General features: G+C 40.4%; 1 protein-coding gene across 1 annotated transcript in view; it reads right to left on the bottom strand.

Annotated features, from left to right (window-relative positions):
- Nucleotides 1-25,872, bottom strand: part of MANBA (mannosidase, beta A, lysosomal) — a 126,051-nt gene that overhangs the window by 22,535 nt on the left and 77,644 nt on the right. The window contains exons 12-13 of the mRNA XM_010848280.1: nt 17,902-18,120; nt 11,662-11,826 (exon numbers count right to left, since the gene is read on the bottom strand). Of these exons, the coding sequence (XP_010846582.1) occupies nt 11,662-11,826; nt 17,902-18,120 (384 nt within the window). The remainder of the gene's footprint in view (nt 1-11,661; nt 11,827-17,901; nt 18,121-25,872) is intronic.

The raw sequence follows: 25,872 nt of genomic DNA, 5'->3' as shown, positions 1-25,872 counted from the left end.
CCTGGGATTTCTTTGGAAGGAATGATGCTCAAGCTGAAAGTCCAGTACTTTGGCCACCTCATGTGAAGAATTGACTCATTGGAAAAGACTCTGATGCTAGGAGGGATTGGGGGCAGGAGGAGAAGGGGATGACAGAGGATGAGATTGTTGGATGACACCACCGACCTGATGGACATGGGTTTAGGTAGACTTCTGGAGTTAGTGATGGACAGGGAGGCCTGGTGTGCTGCAATTCATGGGGTCGCAAAGAGTCAGACACAACTAAGCAACTGAACTGAACTGAAGCTCTGGAGTTAGTGATGGACAGGAAAGCCTGGCGTGCTGCAGTCCATGGGGTTGCAAAGAATCTGATATGACTAAGCAACTGAACTGAACTGATTGTAACTCATGCATTTACAGTTTTGTATTCTACTCAGTTAATTTTCACCTATGAACACTTCCATTAGACGTACTGGCATTTTCTATATATCTCTGTGCTTTAAAGGGTTATATAGTTATAGCTTGAGGAATCATTCTCCAGTGATTATTAGGCATTTGAATGGTTTGCAGCTTTTTCTTTAAATACAAGAATTAAGAACATTTTATGTTCAGATTAATCTCTTTGCTTCTTGTGTTGTCTCTCTTGTCAATATATGACAATATAATGTCGTATAACATGTCAATATATGACAAAATAATGCGATAATACAATTTCAATATAATGTGTCAATATATGACACATTTTAAAGTCCTGGTTGCATGCTGCTCTATTATGTTCCACTTGAGAGATTGCCATAAGCTAGTAGCCTGCAGTCAGGGCTCAGCCCACACAGGTTTTAATTGGCTCACAAAGCAGGTGCTTCTTGTCTCTCATTGTTGTTGGTATTATAGTTTAGTGTCTTAAGTCAAGGCCTGTATACTCCATTTTGCCACAATCCCCAATATTTACACTCTCATCCATTTAAATTACCTGCTGGGCTCCTACAAACATTGAGTTTTCAGTCCCTAAACTACTCCAACTCTCAGAATCACTTGCAAAATATATTTACTTCTGTATATCTAACCATTTCTGAGCTGTCATTTACCTTGTCTGGCTTAATAAGTAAGCATTAGCGATTCTTTTATACTTAGAAAAAAATTTTAAGGCAAGCAGGACTCCTAAGCCTTGCTAGGAATGAAAAGAAAAGAGCACTAGGTAAGCCCTACCTCATAGCCGATCACACCAGAACTTGATGTGAAAGTGACAACCAAGGCTCTTCAGGGCCCTGGGTTCTGTCGTGTGCACCCTGGAGCACCCTCCACAAACAGCTGGTGCCATGCCTGGAACACGCATCTGGGTTTATCCATACCAGCGGGTGCCAGTTAGGGCTAATGAATGACACCTTTGTTCATAAAAATGCAGAAGACCATTGCCCACTGTCCATCTTAAAGGGAAACTGTATAATCCTACTTGCCTGGAAAAAAATCTCTGCAACTGTCTCTTTCCCTTCAAAAATTGTACCCATATTTATACATTCATGCATTTTTCTCCTAAAGAAAACAGTCTTTATACATAAGAAGGATAAATGCTTAGTCATTTCCTAGGTTACTCAGTCCCACTGTTAGCAGACAAATCTTATTTTAGTTTTAGAAATATGCCTATTTTCAGCAGCTCACTTGATTACACTTAGGAAATCAGTCTCACCAGAGAAACACGGCATGGGAAAAAGAAATGGGACCAGGACAGCAAGACCTAGGTTCCAATTCCAGCTATGCCACTGTGATACAGGTTGCTGTGTATAAAACCCCGTCCTCCCCTTCCTCCAGATGGGTAGGGTTATACCTGGGTTATACGCTCAGAACCACACCTCTGCCTTTGGAACTAGGAGTAGCCATGTGATAAGTTCTCCTGATATATTTACTTAAAATTATCTTGACAATAACAGTCTTCCTATAAAGCCACTTTTAAACTGGATATAACTCATGCCACGCAACTTACTCTTTTACACTTTACAATTCATTGGTTTTTAGTATAGTCACATGTTGTGCAAATCTTACCACTACATAATTTCAGAATATTTTCATTATCCTCCCCCACAAAACTCTGTGCTGGTTAATACAGTGTTATTCCTGTATTATACTGCTCATTCTTCCCTCTCCTCTGCTTCTGGAAACCACTCATCCACTTTCTGTCTCCATACATTTGTCTATTCTGGACGTTTCATGTAAGTGGTATAACACGATACGTACAATACAATTTGTGACTGACTTCCTTCAGTTAGCCTGAAGTTTCCAAGGCTCACCCATGTTGGACTATGTACCAGTACTTCAAACCTTTTTATTCTGCTGCATACTATTTCATTGCATGGATATGCCACATTTTGTGTATCCACTTATTGGTTGATACACATTTAGATTGTTTTAACTTTTCGGCTATTATGAACTTTGGGGCAGAGCTTTTTGGGTGAATATGTTTTCCATTTTCTTGGATACATCCCTAAGAGTAGAATTTCTGTGTCCTATGGTAATTGTTTTAACTTTTGGGACACGGACAAACTTTTTCATAGTAGCTGTACTATTTTATTAATACATTCCCACTAGCAAACCATTTGAGGTTCTAATTTCTCCACATCCTTATCGTGATGGTATAACTTTATGTGTGAATCTGACTGGGTTAGGGGATGCCTCCTCAGGTCACAAGGGGTTGGACTGAGCACACACACACACACACACATGGCTGGTAAACACTATTTCTAGGTGTGTCTGTGAAGATGTTATTGGTGATTCCATAGACGAAGAAGGTCGGTCCTCATGAATGAGGGTGAGTGTCATCACAGGTGGCTGAATGGCCTGGATAGAGCAAAAGAGTAGAGGAAGGGTGCATTCTCTCTCTTGAGCTGAGGCACAGCTTCTCTAACTCCCAACACTGGAGTTCCTGGTCACTGGACCCTGGGACTCCAGATCTTACAGCAATGGCGCCTCAGTTCTCAGACCTCAAGCTGAATTATACCATAGTCTTTCCTGGTTTTCCTTCATGCAGATGGCAGACTGTAAGACTTCTTGGCCTCCGTAATCATTTAAGGCAATTCCTATAATAAATTTCCTGTTTTATATTATCTATGTGCTAAGTCGCTTCAGTTCTGCCCAACTCTTTGCGACCATATGGACTGTAGCCCACCAGGCTCCTCTGCCCATGGGATTCTCCAGGCAAGAATACTGTAGTGGGTTGCCATGCCCTCCTCCCGGGGATCCTCCTGACCCAGGGATCAAACTCAAGTCTCTTATGTCTCCTGCATTGGCAGGTGGGTTCTTTACCACTAGGGCCACCTGGGAAGCCTCTATCTATCTCTATGTATCATATTTGGTCTATTTCTCTAGAAAACACTAACCAATATACTTAACCAATATTTGTCTCTTTTTTCTTTTTTTAAATTCCAGATATCCTAGTGGATATGAGTGGTATCTCATGTGGTTTTGATTTGCACTTTCCTAGTGGCATACTGTGCATCTTCTCATGTACCTACTGGTCAGGTTCACTGGACAAATGTCTATTCAAGTATTTCACTCATTTGTATATTAGGTTGTCTTCTTCATTACTGTGTTGTAAGAGTTCTTAATATGTTCTGGACATTAGACCCTTATTAGATACATGACTTGTAAATTTTTTCTCCCAATTCATGGATTATCTTTTCACTTCTGTGATAGTGTCCTCTGACACACAAGTTTTTAATTTTGATGAAGTCCAATTTAATTTTTTCTTCAGTTGCTTCTGCTTTGATGTCATATCTAAGACACTGTTACATAATCAAAATTCACAAAGATCCACACCTATATTTTCTTCTAAGAGTTTCATACATTTGGATCTTTAATCCATTTTAAGTTCATTTTTGTATATAGTGTGAGGTGGAAGTCTAAATTCATTCTTTGACAGGTGGTTATTCAGTTATTCAAGCACCATTTGTTCAAAGCACTATTCTTTCTCCATTTTGTCATCTTAGCATCCTTGGAGAAAATCAGTTGGCCATAGATGGGCTGATTTTTGGACTCTCAAGTCTATTCAATCAATCCCTGTCTGTCCTATGTCAGTACCACAGTGCCTTGATTACTACGGTTTTGTAGTAAGTTTTAAAAGCAGGAAGTGTGTCTTCCAAATTTGTTCTTTTTCAAGATGGTTTCTACTGTTCTGAGTGCCTTGCATTTCTATATAAATCTTAGGATCACTCTGCCCATTTTTCCAAAGATGGTAGTATAATTTTGATAGGAGTTATGCTGAATCTGTAAATCAGTTTGTGGAGTTCTTAACAGTAGTAAGTCTTCCAATCCATTAACACAAAATGTCTTCCCATTTCCTTAATTTCCATCACTAATGTTTTGTAGTTTTCAGTGTGCAAGTCTTATATCTCTTCAGTTAAATATATTCCAAAGTATTTTATTCTTTTTGCTACTATTGTAGATGGTTCTGTTTAGTAAATTTCACTTTCAAACTGCTTATTGCTTAAAATACAATTGATATTTGTATATTGATCCTATATCCTGCAAAGTGGCTAAATTAATTTACTGGTTCTAATAGATTTTAGGTAGTTTTTATGGTTTTCTATATATATAAGATCATGCATCTGCAAATACAGTTTTTACTTCTTTCTTTCCAATTTGAATGCCTTTATTTCATTTTCTGGCTTAATTGTGCTGACCAGAATCTCCAGTACAATGTTGAACAGAAGGGACAAGGGAAGGCTTCTTTGTCTTCTTCCTCATTTTAGGGAGAAAGCATTCTTTCCTCCACTATTAAATTTGATATTGGTTACGGGTTCTTCATAGATGGCTCTCTTTCAGGTCGAGGGAGCTCCTTTATCTTCCTAGTTTGTTGAATTTTTTATCATGAAAGGGTGTTACATTTTGTCTAGTGCTTTTTCTTCATCTATTGAGATTATCATTATATAGTTGCTTTTCCTTCATTCTATTAACATAGTATATTATATTGGTTGACTTTCATATGTTGAACAAGTCTTCTATTCCTGAGATAAATCCTACTTTTGATATATAAACCTTTTTCTGTGTTGCTGGATTTGAATTGCCGCTATTTTGTTGATTTTTTTTTTTCTGTCTATACTCATCTCTAGTCTAGTGTAGTCGCTCAGTCACGACTCTTTGCAATCTCATGGACTCTATGTAGCCTGCCAGGCTCCTCCGTCCATGGAATTCTCCAGGCAAGAATACTGGAGTGGGTGGCCATTTCCTTCTCCAGGGGATCTTCCCGACCCAGGGATCGATCCCTGCATTGCAAGCAGATTCTTCACCATCTGAGCCACCAGAGAAGCCCATAATGGTACTCACTGGCATGCAGTCACTTTTCTTGGTATGTCTTTGTGCAGTTTTGGTATCAGGAGAACAATGTCTTCATAGAAAGAGTTTAGGAAGTGACTTTGCCTCTTCTATTTTGGTGGAATATTTTGTGAAGGGTTGTGTTAATCTTTCCTTATGTGTTTTTTAGAATTCACTTGTGAAGCCATCTTTAAGGGAAGCCCTTTAAGTACTAACTCAACTTCTTTAGTTGTTAAAGGTCTGCTCACAGTTTTTTCTTGAGTAAGTTTTCATAGTTTGTGTGTTTCTATGGATTTGTCCATTTCATTTAGGATATACAACTTGTTGCCCTACAGCTGTTTATAATATTCCATAATGACTCTTTTTTTTTTATCCAGTAAGGTCAATAGTAATGTTCCCTCTTTCATTCCTGATTTAGAAATTGAGTCTCCTCTCTCATCTTCTTGGCCAAGCTAGCTAAATGTTTTTCAATTTTGTTGATCTTTTCAAATAATTAACTTTTGATTTTGTTCATTTTCTCTATTGTTCCAATAAGGACTTTTTTAATGTGCTAAATTTCTAATGTCTGCTTTACTTAACTGCTGAAAATTTGATGTTATAATTTAACTAAACACCTCAGTAGTTACAGAATTTCCCTTATCTCAGCTGTAGAGAGATTTAATAGTGTATTTTAAAAAGCAGAAACCTACTTCATTCATTGCCCTGAGAACTTGGGAAAAATACTTAACTGTTCTGAGCCTCTGTTTCCTCGTGTGTAAAAGGAAAACAGTAACAGAGATGTCAGGAGATGTTGTTCAAATTACATGAGAATGTATACGAAGCACCTCATGCCTCAGGGCCAAGTATTTCAGTAGACATGCAAAGAATGTTGATCTCTGCTTGATTGTTAAATTACATGATGTATATGAATACAACATACTAGTGTGTAATATGTGATGTTAGTAAGCATACCTTCATTCCCTTTCTTTACCCACCCTACCCCTAAATTTAAAAGTTCAGCATGTTCTGGATCCCCACCACATTTGCTTACCAAAAAGGAAACTGTTTCAGAGTAGCAGGTATCATCAACACCTGGGCCTACCGCATAGTCTGTTTTTCACCACCCCCTGCCCCCACCTTGCTGCTTATGATCAAGTCACTTGCAATGTAGTAGATTAAATGGATCCCACCTGGAAAATCCCATGGATGGAGGAGCCTGGTAGGCTGCAGTCCACGGGATCGCTGCGAGTCAGACACGACTGAGCGACTTCACTTTGACTTTTCACTTTCATGCATTGGAGAAGGAAATGGCAACCCACTCCAGTGTTCTTGCCTGGAGAATCCCAGGGACAGGGGAGCCTGGTGGGCTGCCATCTATGGGGTCTCACAGAGTCAGACATGACTGAAGTGACTTAGCAGCAGCACCAGCAAAGTACATCACCAAACTTCTAGCGCTCATTACATGCTCAATAAATACACGAAGAATAAATGAAAGCACTAGAGGGGGCTATAAGCTAATGGGTTAGTGAAGACAGTCCACAGGCCAGCTTCCTCTCTAGCTGGCTAGCAAGAAACCATGGTGGTCAAGTAAGTCACCTAACAGATTCGTTAGTGTAGACAGTCCCCAAACTAAGCAGCAAGGTCTGTGTGACATAGCTGAAGAGAGTGTGCCTAGGCATGTAGGTTATTTGGAATACAACAGGTTAAAGTAGGACAATGAAAAGTAGGGCAAGATTATTTTGGAACATTAGAAGAATTAAAGAGGTAAGAGCCTAAGGGATGCCTTTGTGGTTGCAAGATAAAGAGAAGCCAGGGAAGGATCTAAATGTAAAGAAACTTATTGCACAGCTTTCTCAGCCAAGAGTTTTCTGAAAGTTGCATACAAAATAGATTCCTTAATAAGTAAGTAAGCAAGTAAGTGAAGTTGCTCAGTCGTGTCCAACTCTTTGCAACCCCATGGACTGCAGCCTACCAGACTTCTCCATCCATGGGATTCTCCAGGCAAGAATACTGGAGTGGGTTACCATTTCCTTCTCCAGGGGATCTTCCCAACTACGGGATAGAACCCGGGTTTCCCACATTGGAGGCAGACGTTTTAACCTCTGAGCCACCACAGAGGTTTAAATTTAGAATTTAATCTAAATTCCTTAATAGAATGTCTTAAAAATTGGCACACAGGCAAGTACCCTGGTTCTTCAGAACAGTATAACGGATTATGAGAATAAGATCAAGAGGTGGGAGTGGGAACAGAGAAAATGGACCAATGAAAGATTTACTTCTTGTATGTACACTAAAGATGACTGTTCTAATATGAAACTAATAAGGAAAGAAAAACTTGTTAACATTTCCTGTCTATACTCAGTCAAGAAAGTCCAACACTAAGGATAAACAAACAAAAAAATCATAATTCTGATTTCTTTCATCTCAGATCCATCAAGCATCAGAAAGTCTCAAGGTAGAACCAACAAGTCCAGTTCCCAGCCAATGCCTGATAGGAAGCTCATACTTACAGGATCAGACAAAAGTCATCACCAAGAAAAACCACCAATACATAATTCCACTGTACACCAGTCCCTGGGTTTCCCAGGTGGCTCAGTGGTCCACCTGCCAATTCAGGAGACACAGGAGACGTGGGTTTGATCCCTGCGTCAAGAAGATCCTCTGAAGAAGGGAATGGCTACACACTCAAGTATTCTTGCCTGGCAAATTCCATGCACAAACGAGCCTGGCAGGCTATCCATGGGGCCACAAAGAGTCGGACACAACTGAATGACTGAAAACACACTCACACCCCAGCTCCTAACTGTGTATCTCCAATGTTCATGAGTTTGAAAATAACAATTATTTCTGTTAGTTCTTTGAATGTGTTTTGAGGAAACAGAATAAAGTAACCACAATAAAATGAACAGCTGGGAGGGGGGAAGCCAGCATGAAAACACAACAGCTGAAAAGGTTCACACATAACACATATGCACAGGAATAGGGACTATCCTATTTCATATATCAAAACTGAGATGCTTTTATAGAATATTGGCCATGAAAAATGGCAGCCCACTCCAGTACTCTTGCCTGGAAAATCCCATGGACAGAGGAGCCTGGTAGGCTGCCCTCTATGGGGTCGCACAGTCGGACACAACTGAATCGACTTAGCAGCAGCAGCAGCAGCAATATGTTACTTCAGATCAACTCATACGACTGAGATTAGGTTCTGCCCTTCTCTCTGAGAACTTGAAACAAATTTAGCAGAAATAAAAGATAAATAAACAGTTGCTTTCAAATAGTCTTACATGGTGCATTCACAGGTTCATGAAATAAAATAGGCAAATGTAAATATTAAGATGAAAATATTGTCTATGTACACCCGTGGTGGATTCATGTCAATGTATAGCAAAACCAATACAGCCTTGTAAAGTAATTAGCCTCCAATTAAAATAAATAAATTTATATTAATAAAAAGAGAAAATATTGTCTAAAATCCAGGTTGTTCTTTTCTTTAGGAGTTAAACGTAACATGGATGTAGAGAGCAGACATGTGGACATGGGTGGGAAGAAGGGAATGGTGGGATGAACCAGGAGATTAGGATTGACATATATACACTACCACGTGTAAAACAGCTAGCTAGTGGGAACCTGCTGTATAGCACAGGGAGCTCAGCTCGGTGCTTTGTGATGACCTAGAGGGGTAGGATGAAGGGGGAGGGAGGTCCACGCGGGAGGGGATATATGTATACATACAGCTGATTCACTTCATTGTGCAGCAGAGACTAACAGTGTAAACCAATTATACTCCAAAAAAAGTCAAACGTAAGTTCATCACATAACTCAGCAAGTTTACTCATATATTTCTACTCAAGATACATGAAAATATAGGTAGAAAGATGTGTATGCAAATATTCATATTAGTATTATTCATAATAGTTAAAAATGTAAAATAACCCAAATGTATATCAACTGATGAATGGACAAATAAAACATGATCTCCATACAACAGGCTATTATTCAGCAAGAAAGAGAAATGAAGTACAGATACATGCTATAACGTGGAAGAACTTCAAAAACATTATGCTCGGTGAAAGAAGCCACATACCAAAGAGGGGTATTATACGATTCCAGCTATAAGAAATGTTGAGAAAATAAAATCTACAAAGACAGAAAGCAAATTAATGTTTGCTGAAGACTGGAAGTGAGAAAGGAGAGTGATCACAAATGGGTAAGATAGATTTTTCTGGAGTGTCAGAAATGTTCTAAAATTGGATTATGGTGATGGTCACACGACTGAACAAATATACTAAAAATCACTTAACTGTACACTTAAAACAAGTGAACTTTATGGTATGTCAATTTATATCTCAACAGAGCCATTAAAAAAAATCTAGTGAGGTGCATAATATAATATGAACAGATCTTCAGTGTATAACTCAGTGAATTTTAACATATGTATACACCCATGTAACCAGCACCCAGAGAAAGACACAAAACTTTTTTAGCATTCCAGAAAGTTTCCTTGTACCCTTTTCTAATCATAAGGCATCAACTTCCTCCACAAGAGTGGTTACCACTAATTTGCTGTATATCACCTTGACTCATTTTGTCCACAGTGAAATTTCAATGTTTCTTTTGCTCAACATAACATCTGTGAGATTTATCTGAGTTGAAGCTGATATCAGTAGTTCATTCTTTTTTTTATTGCTGTGGAGCCCTCTTGGGCTTCCCTGATACCTCAGTTAGTAAAGAATCCGCCTGCAATGCAGGAGACCCTGATTCGATTCCTGGGTTGGGAAGATCCCCTGGAGAAGGGAAAGGCTACCCACTCCAGTATTCTGACCTGAAGAATTCCATGGACTGTGTAGTCCATGGGGTCACAAAGAGTCGAACACAACTGAGTGACTTTCACTTTCATTCCACTGTATAAATATTCCACAATTTCTAAGTTCTTCTGTTAAAGAACATTTTGGTTGTTTCCAGTTTGGGGGTATTATGAATAAACATGTAATGAACATTATTTTAGATGTCTGTGACAGACATATGCACTTGTTTTTCTTGGGTACACAACTAAGAGTAGAAATGCTGATTCAAGGAGGAAGCAAATGTTTAGCTTGGGTACAAACTGCCTTAAAATTTCCGAAACTGTTTAGACAAATGTCCAGCCCTACCAACAATGTCTAGAAGTTCCAGCTGTCCCACCTCCTCACCAGCAGTTGGTATTGTCAATCTTTCTAACTTTAGCCATTGTGCTAAAATTACATTGTGAACACAGTGTGTAGGAGTATCCTGGCATGGCTCTAATTTGCATCTCCTTAATTAAGAATGAAACTGAGCACATTTGCATATACTTTCTGACCATCTGGTTACCGTCTCTGATGAAATGCCTGATCAAGAATTACTTCTTAATGCCACTAGAAAAAAAAAACTTAAAAAAAAAAGATGAGGTATAAAATACAAAGAATAATAATTATAGCAATAGTTGAATAAAATAATTTAGTGTTAGTTACTCAAATTATGCTTTCAAAAGTTGGGAAATATGAAGCTGGAATAAAACATGAAAAAATATAAGGATATTAAATTCTTTGTCTAAAATAAAAAAAAAAGAACTGTGTCCATTTTTAACAGGTTATCTTTTTCTTATTGCTTTACAGAAGTGCTTTATTCTAAATACAAATCCTTTATCAGATATATGTACTGCAAACATTGTTCCCCAATCTGTGGCTTGCATTTTCTCTCTCCTGATGATGCTTTGATACACAGAGGTGTATAATTTTAATGAAGTCCAATTTATCATTATTTTCCTTCATAGTGTTTTTTATGTTCTGTTTAAGAAACTGTTTGCCTATGCCAAGGTCATGAAGATAATCTCCTACGGTCTCTCCTAGAAGCTTTATTGTACTACCTTTCCCAGTTGAGTGATCATTAATTAATTTTTGTATATGGGGATCATAGCTCATTTATTTCCCATAAAGATACCCACTTGATACAGTACTGTTTATTGATAACACTATCTTTTCCCACAGATTGCAATGGCATATTGCACCATTAGTCAATGACTGTATCGTACATGAGTCTGTTTTTGGTCTCTCCTGTGTTCCATTTTCCCATTTTATCCTTGGCAAATGCTACTTTAGACTTAATTATGGAACCTTGATAGTAATCTTGAACTAGGGAATATTTGAATACACAATTTGTTATAGAATTCTGTGAGCTTTTCTTTTAAGAAAGACAAATGCCAAAAATTTTACTATTTCAGGTTTTACCTGTCATCATATCTCTATTTTGAAGAAGATAATTTTTTTTAAATCAGCAAGATGAAACCCTGAATATTTTTCACCACAAAAGGCTTACAAACTCTACAGGATCTCTTACGTTAACTGCAGATAGCTGTTGAAGCCCAGAATGAAAACGGCTTACCTGAGTAAGATAAAGAGTGTCTTTGAACCTGCGTAGTTGATCTGTACTGTTTGGGAGCTTGAAGTGAAGTTCAATCTGGTGAAGCATTTCATTGTTACCGTTAATCAAATGTTGCCGATGAAGTGCAAAGCTGCTTCTATAAGACCAGTCCTCTTCAGAGGAAACCTTTTGAGTAAAGAATAAGAGATTCAAACTGGGAAGTTAGAGGAGTGAAACTACCCTTTTCTGAATTCCTGGCAAACTTGGAAAATGATACACACTGGAAAAGAGCTCTGGGACCAACCTCACATTTTAGGCATCATATTTGTTATTAGTGCAAGACTAGCCTTATTCTCGGAGAAGGCAATGGCACCCCACTCCAGTACTCTTGCCTGGAAAATCCCATGGACGGAGGAGCCTGGTGGGCTGCAGTCCATGGGGTCGCTAAGAGTTGGACACGACTGAGCGACCTCACTTTCACTTTTCACTTTCATGCATTGGAGAAGGAAAGCGGCAACCCACTCCAGTGTTCTTGCCTGGAGAACCCCAGGGACGGCGGAGCCTGGTGGGCTGCCGTCTATGGGGTCGCACAGAGTTGGACACGACTGAAGCGACTTAGCAGCAGCAGCAGCAGCCTTATTCTATTTGGTATTTCTATCAAAAGGCTTCTCTCATCAAAACATGTTTGCTTTTTTAGAATATTCATTATGCACATTTTAAAATGTCATCATCAAAGCATAGAAACTGTCAAAACTGAATAATAAACTGAAAATAACATTCTTTTAAAACTGTCAATTCTTTAACAATAATAAAATATCACCAGTGTACCTTTTACAGAAAAAAAAGCAATAGTTCTGGCTTCCAGGCCTGTGATTCAATGAACTGTTAGCATGTGACAAAGATGTAAGACAACTGCTGGCTACATCTGAAAATATCAGAGTTTAATTTTAATCCAAGCTACACAGAGACTGAAAAAACATGTTCTGCTCCACCCTGAAAAAACCCTGAAAATTAGAAAACTTAATAATCCCTGTTTATAAAATGACTTATAATTCCCAGTGATCATGCAATGCATAGACCAATCCACTTAAAAAGGAAAAAGGTATTCCTTAGGAATTTATTTATACCAAAATACATGCAATATACACTGGCCATACTTAAGAAGGGTGTCTTTCCAAATTGAATTAATTTTTGGAAAATGTTACCACCAGACAGAATACTAATTACTATTACTTATTTGAGACAGAGGTATTAGTATTTACAGTCATCCTGTACACATTTGAGATGCACAAGCCTTTACCAGCAATAGCTTTTCCTTCTATCTATATTTCCTTCTTTTCAAAGTCAGAAATTTCTCCAGGCCTTTCAGCCCTCTGACTGCTAATAATCTGAATATATTCCATAATCATAAATCTGATCTGTTATGTGGGAAGCTTTCTACCTTCTGGTGGCTATGCTTTGAAATTCTTGTAAATTTCAGCTGTAATGATGCTACAACCAGAAAACAAGCCTTTATTGTCTCAGTTTCTGTGGGTCAGGAATCCGGGCTCAGCTTAGCACGGTGCTTCTGCCTCTCCCAGAGGCTGCCTTCATCTCGAGGCTCCACTGGGATGGAGGTGGGGAATACTGCCTGAAGGACTGATTGATCTATCTGACTGATATTCTAAAGTTCTGAGCACATGGTAGATAAGTAGTTACTTATTCAGTGAATATCCAGAGTAGCGGTTCTCAATCCTAGATGCACATCAGAACCCTAGGAGAGTTAAAATAAGGAAAGAAAAGCTCACACGACACCTTAGAACAAGTGAATCCAAGTTTGGGGGGGGTACAGTCCAGGCAAGAAAAACATCTGAGAGTGATTCTACTGTATATTCAGGTTCTACATCTAGGGCAAAAGTGTCAGATAAGGCTCTGATTGCTTTCAAAATATTAACTCACTTAATCATCATAACAACCCTATGACTAAGTACTATTATCACCCTGTTTTACAGAATGAGAAAACCAGGCACAGAAAGATTAAGTTACTCGCCCAGAATCCAAAGCTAGTTAGTGTAGTCTAGCTCCAACTTTCTTTTAAACCATATAGCTAGTGTTGACTTTGGAGAAGGCGATGGCACCCCACTCCAGTACTCTCGCCTGGAGAATCCCATGGACAGAGGACCTGGTGGGCTGCAGTCCATGGGGTCGCTAAGAGTCGGATACGACTGAGCGACTTCACTTTTGCTTTTCACTTTCATGCACAGGAGAAGGAAATGGCAACCCACTCCAGTGTTCCTGCTTGGAGAATCTCAGGGACAGGGGAGCCTGGTGGGCTGGCGTCTTATGGGGTCGCACAGAGTCGGACATGACACAGCGTTGACTATATGAATAGTAACAATAGCTAACATTTTAAGAGCTCATCACTATGTATCAAGAACTGTGCTGTGTTTCAATGTATTAATTTAGTGTTTATACACAATCATATGGCACACATGCATATCTGAATGTGAACACACACAAAAAAACAAATGCTCCTTGAAGTATCTACTACTATTAACCCCAATTTACAGATGAGAACATTGAAATTCAAAAAGAATGAATGATCTGTTCAAGGCAATATAGCTAGTGTTGCTGCTGCTGCTGCTAAGTCGCTTCAGTCATGTCCAACTCTGTGCGACCCCACAGATGGCAGCCCACCAGGCTTCCCCGTCCCTGGGATTCTCCAAGCAAGAACACTGGAGTGTATAGAAGTTCTAATATACAAATGCTGATCAGTTTATTACAAAACCCAGTATTAGATCTGATAGAGTGCCTGAAGAACTATGGATGGAGGTCTGTAACACTGTATAGGAGGCCATGATGAAAACCATTCCCAAGAAAAAGAAATGCAAAAAGGTAAAATGGTTGTCTGAGGAGGCCTTACAAATAGCTGAGAAAAGAAGAGAAGTGAAAGGCAAAGGCGAAAAGGAAAGATACCTCCATCTGAATGTAGAGTTCCAAAGAACAGTGAGGAGAGATAAGATAGCCTTCCTAAGTGATCAATGTAAACAGAGGAAAAAATAGACTAGAAAAGACTAGAGATCTCTTCAAGAAAATTAGAGATACCAAGGGAACATTTCATGCAAGTTCAGTTCAGTCGCTCAGTCATGGCCAACTCTTTGCAAACCCATGGACTGCAGCACAGCAGGCCTCCCTGTCCATCACCAACTCCCGGAGCTCGCTCAGACTCATGCCCATCGAGTCAGTGATGCCATCCAACCATCTCATCCTCTGTCATCCCCTTCTCCTTCTGCATTCAATCTTTCCCAGCATCAGGGTCTTTCCCAATGAGTCAGTTCTTCGCATCAGGTGGCCAAAGTATTGGAGCTTCAGCATCAGTCCTTCCAATGAATATTCAGGACTGATTTCCTTTAGGATGGACTGATTTGAGGACAGAGGATGAGATGGTTGGATGGCATCATCAACTCGATGGACATGAGTTTGAGTAAGCTCCAGGAATTGGTAATGGACAGGGAAGCCCAGTGTGCTGCGGGCCATGGGGTCGCAAAGACTGGACACGACTGAGTGACTGAACAGATCTGATCTCCTTCCAGTCCAAGGGATTCTCAAGAGTCTTCTCCAACACGACAGTTCAAAAGCATCAATTCTTCAGCGCTCAGCTTCCTTTATAGTCCAACTCTCACACGCATACATGACTACTGGAAAAACCATAGCTTTGACTAGATGGACCTTTGTTGGCAGAGTAATGTCTCTGCTTTGTAATAGGCTGTCTAGGTTGGTCATAGCTTTTCTTCCAAGGAGCAAGCATCTTTTAATTTCATGGCTGCAATCACCATCTGCAGTGATTTTGGAGCCCCCCAAAATAAGGTCTCTCATTGTTTCTACTGTTTCCCCATCTATTTGCCATGAATTGATGAGACTTGATGCCATGATCTTAGTTTTCTGAATGTTGAGTTTTAAGCCAACTTTTTCACTCTCCTCTTTCACTTTCATCAAGAGGCTCTTTAGTTCTTCTTCACTTTCTGCCATAAGGGTGGTGTCATCTGCGTATCTGAAGTTATTGACATTTCTCCCAGCAATCTTGATTCCATCTTGTGCTTCATCCAGCCTGGCACTTCACATGATGTACTCTGCATATAAGCTAAATAAGCAGGATGACAATATACAGCCTTGACGTACTCCTTTCCCAATTTGGAACCAGTCTGTTGTTTCATGTCCAGTTTTAACTGTTACTTCTTGACCTGCGTACAGGTTTTTCAGGAGGCAGATAAGGTGGCCTGGTATTCCCGTCTCTTTCAGAATTTTTCACAGTCCATTGTGATCTACACAGAGGCTTTGGTATAGTCAATAAAGCAGAAGTAGACGTTTTTCTGGAACTCTTGCTTTTTTGATGATTCAGTGGATGTTGGCAGTTTGATCTCTGGTTCCTCTGCCTTTTCTAAATCCAGCTTGAACATCTGGAAATTCATGGTTCACATACTGTGGAAGCCTGGCTTGGAGAATTTTGAGCATTACTTTGCTAGCGTGTGAGATGAGTGCAATTGGGTGGTAGTTTGAACATTGTTTGGCATTGCCCTTCTTTGAGATTGTAATGAAAACTGACCTTTTCCAGTCCTGTGGCCACTACTGAGTTTTTCAAATTTGCTGACATATTGAGTACAGCACTTTCACAGAATCAAATTTTTTCATGCAAAGATGGGCACAATAAAGGACAGAAATGGTATGGACCTAACAGAAGCAGATGATATTAAGAAGAGATGGCAAGAATACACATAAGAAGTATATAAAAAAGATCTTAATGACCCAGATAACCACAATGGTGTGATGACTCACCTAGATAGAGACAGACATCTTGGAGTGAGAAGTCAAATGGGCCTTAGGAAGCATCACTACAAACAAAGCTAGTGGAGGTGATGGAATTCCAACTATTTAAAACATGGAAACTTACATTACCATGGGGTGGGGGAAGGGGGACAATGGTGGGACTGCTGAGAACAGCTGTCACTCGGACTTCACTGCCTTGTAAGGCATCGTGGCTGTGTTCCCCAGCCCCCTGGCATCTCAGAATGCCTCCCTTCACTTCAACAAACTTAGAGTGGCCAAAAAGAACTATGACCTGAGGATCCTGGAGCGAGCCAGCTCCCAATAAATGGAGAAGAGAAGGGACCAGCATGGCAGGGGTCGGGGCAAGGTGGAGGGGATCGAGGGGCCCTGTCAGACCACAGACAGAGGCAGCAAGTAAGATAAGGTCCACAGACAGACACTGAACTGGAGCCTAAGACGGTGGGGATGAAGATGGAAACAGACACTCACACCGGCACTGGACTCTTTCTCACTCCCCTGCCAAGGGTCCCTCCTTTTCCCTGGTTGGCCCATGTCTGCTTCCCTCTCTTTCCTATCCTCTTCTATCATTTTTTATCTCCTCTCTCACCATGAAATTAATTCATATTTTATGGTCAGGTAGAATTGGGAGGGTCCCATACTCCCCCATTCTCCTATTTCCCTTATCATTCCAAGCTCCCTTTTCTTTTTTGGTCTTTATAAATATATTTATATGGACAGAATTAAGAAAAATTGATTTCCCCTCTCACCCCATCTTGTCTCCCCAAACCCCACAGAGTTTAAACTTGGGCCTCCATCCACACCCCCAGAACACTGTATATTGTTTGAGGTTTGTGCCGCAGTAACAGACACAGTAGTGAGTTGCACATACAGATGTTTGCTGGGTGTATTCACTGTAACTTTTTTATTTAATCTGATTTTTTGTTTGTTGGGGGGTTCTTTGGGGGGCAATTGCTTTTGTTTTTAAATATAAAAAAAATTCTGTCGCTGGGAAAATAAAAAGGAATGCTACAACATAATAACATCAGACAAAGGTTTATTTACTCATTTCTCTTACTGTAGCAAACTATCCAGTTCTGAGTATCCATAAATAATAAAAACAGTTGTAGGACATATAGAAAGTAGTAAGTGAAAGTAATTTTCATGTATTTCACATAACAAATCAGGCTTAAGTAATCACTGGCTTCCCACTGAATTTTTAAATGCTCTTGAAAGAATGTAAATAAAAGCAATATGGAAAAGTTATAATCCACAAAATGATGACTATAACAGTTTAGTGCCCCAAAAGTTAACAATAAAAAGTTCTTCCCTATTATCTTCTTCCTAAACTTCTGTTTAAACAAGAAATAGATTTCATTTGACTTTTGGAACCACGGTGAGGAAGTGACATATGCCCATAGTCTACAATTCTGAATCCCTGGGAAATCAAAGATGGCTTACCTTTTCTAATGTACTGAAGGAAGGCCAGGACTGATATCCATACTCAGATACAAATCGAGCTTTGGGGAAAGTTCTCCAATTCCAGCAGTCAGTCACATAATCATAAAAATGTACGTCCCCATAATTCAGGTCATAGGGGTTTGGAGAGAGCCAACCTTCTGCAATGGTTTTGGCCCCATTTGTAGGACTGGATGTGATAAAAGGACGAGTCTGGTCTCCCTGAATTCAGAAATAAAATGGTTAAAGAGATAATATTTTCACCCAGTAAAGTACAGATCACTTACTTCTTTAAAAGTATCATCAGGTCCCAGAAATGCCAAGTTGTCATTTAGTCAAGTAGCTAATAGAAAAATGATAGAGCCACCTACATTCTTCACATTTGACAGCCACCAGCACATTTCTGCTGTTTGCCAATCCCTCATATTTCTTTTTTACTTTAATTTAGCTGCACAGAGTCTTAGTTGTGGTATTCAAGCTCTAATTCTCTGATCAGGCATTGAATCCAGGCCTCCCTCAAGCTCAGCGTCTTAACCACTGGACCACCAAGGAAGTCGCTCTTCACATCTTTTCATAATGCTGCTGCTGCTGCTAAGTCGCTTGCTTCAGTCGTGTCTGACTCTGTGCGACCCCAGGGACTGCAGCCCACCAGGCTCCTCCGTCCATGGGAGTTTCCAGGCAAGAACACTGGAGTGGGTTGCTATTTCCTTCTCCAATGCAGGAAAGTGAAAAGTGAAAGTGAAGTCGCTCAGTCGTGTCTGACTCTGTGCGACCCCATGGACTGCAGCCCACTAGGCTCCTCCGTCCATGGGAGTTTCCAGGCAAGAACACTGGAGTGGGTTGCCATTTCCTTCTCCAATGCAGAAAAGTGAAAAGTGAAAGTGAATTCGCTCAGTCATGTCTGACTATTAGCGAGCCCATGGACTGCAGCCCACCAGGCTCCTCCGTCCATGGGAGTTTCCAGGCAAGAGTACTGGAGTGGGTTGACATTGCCTTTTCCATTTCATAATGAATCATAGCTTATACCTCACAGCTGCTGTTCCTAATCTTTTCCAATCATGTCTTACCTACACTTGACCTTCCCCTATCATGGGTAGTATACAGTCTGGTACAGAATTCTGGCCTAGTGACATTTTGAGCCTAATAAGTTTTTGTTTTGTGTATGTATGCTGTGAGTGGGGGAGGTTTTATATCAATACACTCTATGATGTTGAGCAGCATACCTGACCTCTACCTACTAGACACCAGTAATACGTAACCCCCACTCCCCTCAAAAAATTCTACAGACATTGCCAAATGTTCTCCTGTATCTTGGGAACAAAATCACTTCCACTTGAGAAACAAAGGTCTAATGGTTTAGAATGGGCTATGGATCGTTTCTTGGCCTTTTGGCTATAATTAAGTGTAGAATGGGATATGGAATCAGAGGAACATGAGTTTAAATCTCAAATTAGAATCATATTGTTTTGGGACAGGTCTAAGCCTCAGTTGTCTTATCTGTAAAATGGGGATAATAAATAGTACTTCTGTCATCGGGCTATTGTGGAATGGTAAAAAAAAAAAAAAGGAAATGTGTGGAAGAGATGGCTCAGGGTCCACTGAAATTCATATTTCCATTTCTGTAATTTGGAGCTGCCTGTAGGATGTGGCTTCTTAACCTATTAGAAGTCTGTGAGACTACATTCTCGTTGTCTTCCCCAGTTCACAGGCAAAGGCCTAGGAGATGGTGGAGATGGAAGGAGTCTGGGTCTCGAAAAACAGGAGAGCTGCCTGCCCATTAGAAACAGCCATTCTGTAGTGTTACTCAGTAAAAAAGAAACTTTTACTACATAAACCACTAAAACACTGCAGTTTGTTACAGCAGCCAGGATATAATTATTTAATCCAGTACCTAGCGCTCAAAATGTTTTACTTATTATCTCACTTAATGAACTGACTTCCTATTTCATTGAGAAGAATCATTCATTTAGCAAGTCTCTCTCAAGTGTTTACTGCGAGTCAGGCATTTTTCAGCAAGAATGAGAGAGAGAATCTATGGCAATGTCAAGTATTAATGCATCAAATCTCTGCTGAGCATTTACCATGCACCAGGTATGCAGTTTTTGCTATATACTGGAGGTTCAGCAAGGAACAAGGCAGACATGCTGACTGCCCTCTTAAAAGTGTAGACTGAGGGGGGCGGTCCTAAGACGGTGGGGGAATAGGACGGGGAGACCACTTTCTCCCCCACAAATTCTTTGAAAGATCATTTGAACGCTGAGAAAATTCCACAAAACAACTTCTGAATGCTGGTGGAGGACACCAGGCACCCAGAAAGACAGCCCATTGTCTTCAAAAGGAGATAGGACAAAGTTTCTAAACACCAGGGAACCCTCTCACCGGTAGGTTTGTGGGGAGTTTTAGAACCTCAGAGGGCAACATAACCGGGAGGAAAAAAACAAATAAATAAAACCCACAGATTCCGCACCTAACCACAACTCCCAGTGGAGAAGCCCAGACGCTCGCATCCGCCACCAGCAAGTGAGGGCTGAACAGGGAGGCACGGGCTGCATTGCTTAGCCTAAGGACTGGGCCTGAATGCCCTGAGGACAATCTGAGGGAGCTAACATGAGACAGCAACCCAAACTGTGGGATAGCCAGAGAGAAAGAGAAAAAAGACAAAGAGAGAGAGAGAACTTTCCCGTAAAAAGCTCTAACCTAAGGCACTGCCCAGAGAAGGCAATGGCATCCCACTCCAGTACTCTTGCCTGGAAAGTCCCATGGACGGAGGAGCCTGGTAGGCTGCAGTCCATGGGGTCGCGAAGAGTAGGACACGACTGAGCGACTTCCCTTTCACTTTTCACTTTCATGCATTGGAGAAGGAATGGCAGCCCACTCCAGTGTTCTTGCCTGGAGAATCCCAGGGACAGGGGAGCCTGGTAGGCTGCCGTCTCTGGGATCACACAGAATCGGACACGACTGAAACGACTTAGCAGCAGCAGCAGCAAGGCACTGCTGGCCCGCTCACAGAACAAAGGACTGAGCGAATATCAGAGGAGAGCTAGCCAGCTGAGGACCAGCCCATCCCCCACCAGAGGCAAGGAGGCAGCCGGGTGACAGCCAGAAGCGGAAGGCAAGGGGCAAACTCGGGCCCAGAGACAGCATCCTCTACTGTGAGCAGGCTCCCAGTTGCTAACCAAGTCTTCCTGGGATCCTGGACGGTTGACATTTGCCAGAAGGGTTGCAACCATAGATCAGCTCCCCAGAGGAGACACACAGCACAACTGAGATGGTGCTCCCGCTGTGCACCCAGATAACCCAAATGGCCGGGACAAGGCAGGTGATAAGATGCACTGCCCACCTGGGGACTGTGCGCTCACCAAGCACCTGATCTCCTGAGCTGCTCAGACCTGGGAAGGGCAAAAAATGCAGACCCAACAGAGTCTGTGCCTTTGTGGAGTACACGAGAACCTGAACCTGAGCGGCTTAGACCTGGGAAGTGCACGCAACCCAGGGCCCACTTTAGAACGTTCCCCTGCAGAGCAACCTGGAGCCTGAGCAGCGTAAACCAGGAAAGCACACACGCCGTGAGTGGGGGCAAACCCAGTGTGGCCCAGACACTGCAAGCACTCCCCACACATGCCAGTGATATTTGTTTGCAGTGTTCCTCCCTCCCTGCAGCACAATTGAACAAATGAGCCTAAATAAATGACCACCTTCGCATCCTTGTGTTAGGGCAGAAATTAGACACTGAAGAGACTTGCAAACAGAGGAAGCCAAAATAAACAAAGAAGAGGGAACTGCTTTGGAAGTGACAGGTGCAAGAGATTAAAACCCTGTAGTTAGAATTGACTATATTGGAAGGGGCCTATACACCTTCAGAAGAAGTATAAGCTGGAACACGGAACTATCTGAAACTGAACTGACCCCTCAACAGCTCCAGAGTAAATTCCTAGATATATCTTACTATTATCATTTTTTTAATTTTTAAATTCTTTATCACTCCTTTAATTTTCATTTTTAAAACCTATTACCTTGTAAAAAAAAAAAGACCTTATTTTTAGAGCAAATTTCATATATATATTTTATAATTTTTGCAATTTTGTTTTGTTTTTTTAATATTGTATTTTTTAGAGTCTAACCTCTACTCTAGATTTTTAATTTTTGCTTTTTGGTATTTGTTATCAATTTTGAACCTTTAAGAATCCAATCTTCAGTACCTATTTTTACTTAGGAGCATGATTATTGGCTTGATTGCTCTCTCCCCTTTTGACTCTCCTCTTTCTCCCCCAGGTCACCTCTATCTCCTCCTTCCCCATTCTCTTCTCTACTTAACTCTGAATCTCTTTGGGTGTTCCAGAATGTGGAGAACACCTAGGAAACTGATTACTGGCTAGACTGGTCTCTATCCTTGTGACTCCTTCTCCTCTCCTCCTGGTCACCTCTATCTCCTTCCTCTCTCTTCTTCTCTATGTAACTCTGTGAACCTCTCTGAGTGTTCCAGACTGTGGAGAGCAAATAGGGAATTGATTACTGACTAGATTGCTCTCTCCCCTTTTGAATTCCCCTCTTCTCCTCCTGGTCACCTCTATCTCCCTCCTCCCTCTTCTCTTCTCCATGTAACTCTGTGAACCTCTCTGGGTGTCCCTCACTGTGGAGAATCTTTTCACCATTAACCTAGATGTTTTATCATTGGTGCTGATGGAGAAGTCTTGAGGCTACTGTAAGAATAAGACTGAAAGCCAGAGACAGGAGGCTTAAATCCAAAACTTGAGAACACTAGAAAACTCCTGACTCCAAGGAACACTAATCGACAAGAGCTCATCCAAAAGCCTCCATACCTACACTGAAACAAGCTCCACCCAAGAGCCAACAAGTTGCAGAGCAAGACATACCAAGCTAATTCTCCAACAACCCAGGAACACAACCCTGAGCACTAAAATACAGGCGGCCAAAAGTCACACCAAACCCACAGACACCTCAAAACTCACTACTGGACACTTCACTGCACTCCAGAGAGAACAGATCCAGCTCCACCCACCAGAACACCGACACAAGCTTCCCTAACCAGGAAATCTTGACAAGCCACTCATCCAACCCCATCCACAGAGAGGAAACTCCACAATAAAAAGGAACTACAAACTTCCAGCATACAGAAAGGCCACCCCAAACACAGCAATCAAAACAAGATGAAAAGGCAGAGAAATATTCAGCAGGTAAAGGAACATGATAAAAGCCCACCAAACCAAAGAAGAGGAGATAGGGCGTCTACCTGAAAAAGAATTCAGAATAATGATGGTAAAAATGACCCAAAGTCTTGAAAGCAAATGGAGTTACAGATAAATAGTCTGGAAACAAGGATTGAGAAGATGTAAGAAAAGTTTAACAAGGACCTAGAAGAAATAAAAAAGACTCAATCAATAATGAATAATGGAATAACTAGATCAAAAGCACTCTGGAGGGAACCAATTGTAGAATAACTGAGGCAGAAGATAGGATAAGTGAGGTGGAAGATAGAATGGTGGAAATAAATGAAGCAGAGAAGAAGAAAAGAATTAAAAGAAATGAGGACTACCTCAGAGACCTCTGGGACAATGTTAAACACCCCAACATTCGAATCATAGGAGTCCCAGAAGAAGACGACAAAAAGAAAGACAATGAGAAAATACTTCAGGAGGTAATAGTTGAAAACTTCCCTAAAATGGGGAAGGAAATAATCACCCAAGTCCAAGAAACCCAGAGAGTCCCAAACAGGATAAACCCAAGGCAAAACACCCTAAGATACATAATAATCAAATTCACAAAGATCAAACACAAAGAACAAATATTAAAAGCAGCAAGGGAAAAACAACAAATAACACACAAGGGGATTCCCGTAAGGATAACAGCTGAACTTTCAATAGGAACTCTTCAGGCCAGGAGGGAATGGCAGGACATACTTAAAATACGACAACCCAGATTACTGTACCCAGCAAGGATCTCATTCAAATATGAAGGAGAAATCAAAAACTTTACAGACAAGCAAAAGCTGAGAGAATTCAGCACCACCAAATCAGCTCTTCAAAAACGCTAAAGGATCTTCTCTAGAGAGGACACACAGAAAAGGTTTATAAACTTGAACCCAAAACAACAAAGTAAATGGCAACAGGATCATACTTATCAATAATTACCTTAAATCAATAATTACCTTAAATTATTGGTAATAATAAGTTGAATGCCCCAACCAAAAGACAAAGACTGGCTGAATGGATACAAAAACAAGACCCCTATATATGCTGTCTACAAGAGACCCACCTCGAAACAAGTGACACAATACAGACTGAAAGTGAAGGGCTGGAAAAAGAGATTTCATGCAAATGGAGACCAAAAGAAAGCAGGAGTAACAATACTCATATCAGATAAAATAGACTTTGAAATAAAGGCCATGAAAAGAGACAAAGAAGGACACTACATAATGATCAAAGGATCAATCCAAGAAGAAGATGTAACAATTATAAATATATATGCACCCAACATAGGAGCACTGCAATATGTAAGGCAAATGCTAACAAGTATGAATGGGGAAATTAACAGTAACACAATAATTGTGGGAGACTTTAATACCCCACTCACAACTATGGATAGATCAACTAAACAGAAAATTAGCAAGGAAACACAAACTTTAAATGATACAATGGACCAGTTAGACCTAATGATATCTATAGGACATTTCACCCCAAAACAATTAATTTCACCTTTTTCTCAAGTGGACATGGAACCTTCTCCAGGATAGATCACATCCTGGGCCGTAAATCTAGCCTTGGTAAATTCAAAAATTTGAAATCATCTCAAGCATCTTTTCTGATTACAATGCAGTAAGATTAGATGTCAACTACTGGCATCACCGACTCAATGGACATGGGTTTGGGTAGACTCCAGCAGTTGGTGATGGACAGGAAGGCCTGGAGTGCTGCAGTTCATGGGGTTGCAAAAAGTTGGACACAACTGAGCAACTGAACTGAACTGAAAGGAAAAAAACCACTAAAAATACAAACATATGGAGGCTAAACAACACACTTCTGAATAACCAACAAATCACAGAAGAAATCAAAATATGCATAGAAACAAATGAAAATGCAAATACAACAATCCAAAACCTATGGGATTCAGTAAAAGCAGTGCTAAGGGGAAGGTTCATGGCAGTACAAGCCTACCTCAAGAAACAGGAGAAAAATAAAATAAATAACCTAACTCTACACCTAAAGCAACTAGAAAAAGAAGAAATGAAGAACCCCAGGGTTAGTAGAAGGAAAAAAAATCATAAAAATTACCGCAGAAATAAGTACAAAAGAAACAAAGGAGACCACAGCAAAAATCAAAAGCTAAAAGCTTGTTTTTTGAGAAGATAAATAAAATAGATAAACCATTAGGCAGACTCATCAAGAAAAAAAGGGAGAAGAATCAAATCAACAAAATTAGAAAGGAAAATGGAGAAATCACAACAGACAACACAGAAATACAAAGGATCCTAAGAGACTGCTACTAGTAACTATATGCCAATAAAATGGACAACTTGGAAGAAATTGACAAATTCTTAGAAAAGTATAACTTTCCAAAACTGAACCAGGAAGAAATGGAAAATCTTAACAGACACATCACAAGTACGGAAATTGAAACTGTAATCAGAAATCTTCCAACAAACAAAAGCCCAGAACCAGATGGCTTCACAGCTGAATTCAACCAAAAATTTAGGGAAGAGCTAACACCCATCCTACTCAAAATCTTTCAGAAAGTTGCAGAGGAAGGTAAACTTCCAAACTCATTCTATGAGGCCACCATCACCCTAATACCATAACCTGACAAAGATGCCATAAAAAAAGAAAACTATAGGCCATTATCACTGATGAACATAGATGAAAAAGTCCTTAACAAAATTTGAGCAAACAGAATCCAACAACATATTAAAAAGATCATACATCATGACCAAGTGGGCTTTGTCCCAGGGATGCAAGGATT

Source organism: Bison bison, unplaced genomic scaffold, assembly GCF_000754665.1.
Source record: "Bison bison bison isolate TAMUID 2011002044 unplaced genomic scaffold, Bison_UMD1.0 scf7180017864263, whole genome shotgun sequence".
NCBI classification, from domain to species: domain Eukaryota; kingdom Metazoa; phylum Chordata; class Mammalia; order Artiodactyla; family Bovidae; genus Bison; species Bison bison.
The sequence above is the reverse complement of the archived record's forward strand: the minus strand, read 5'-3'. Positions and strand labels throughout refer to the sequence as shown.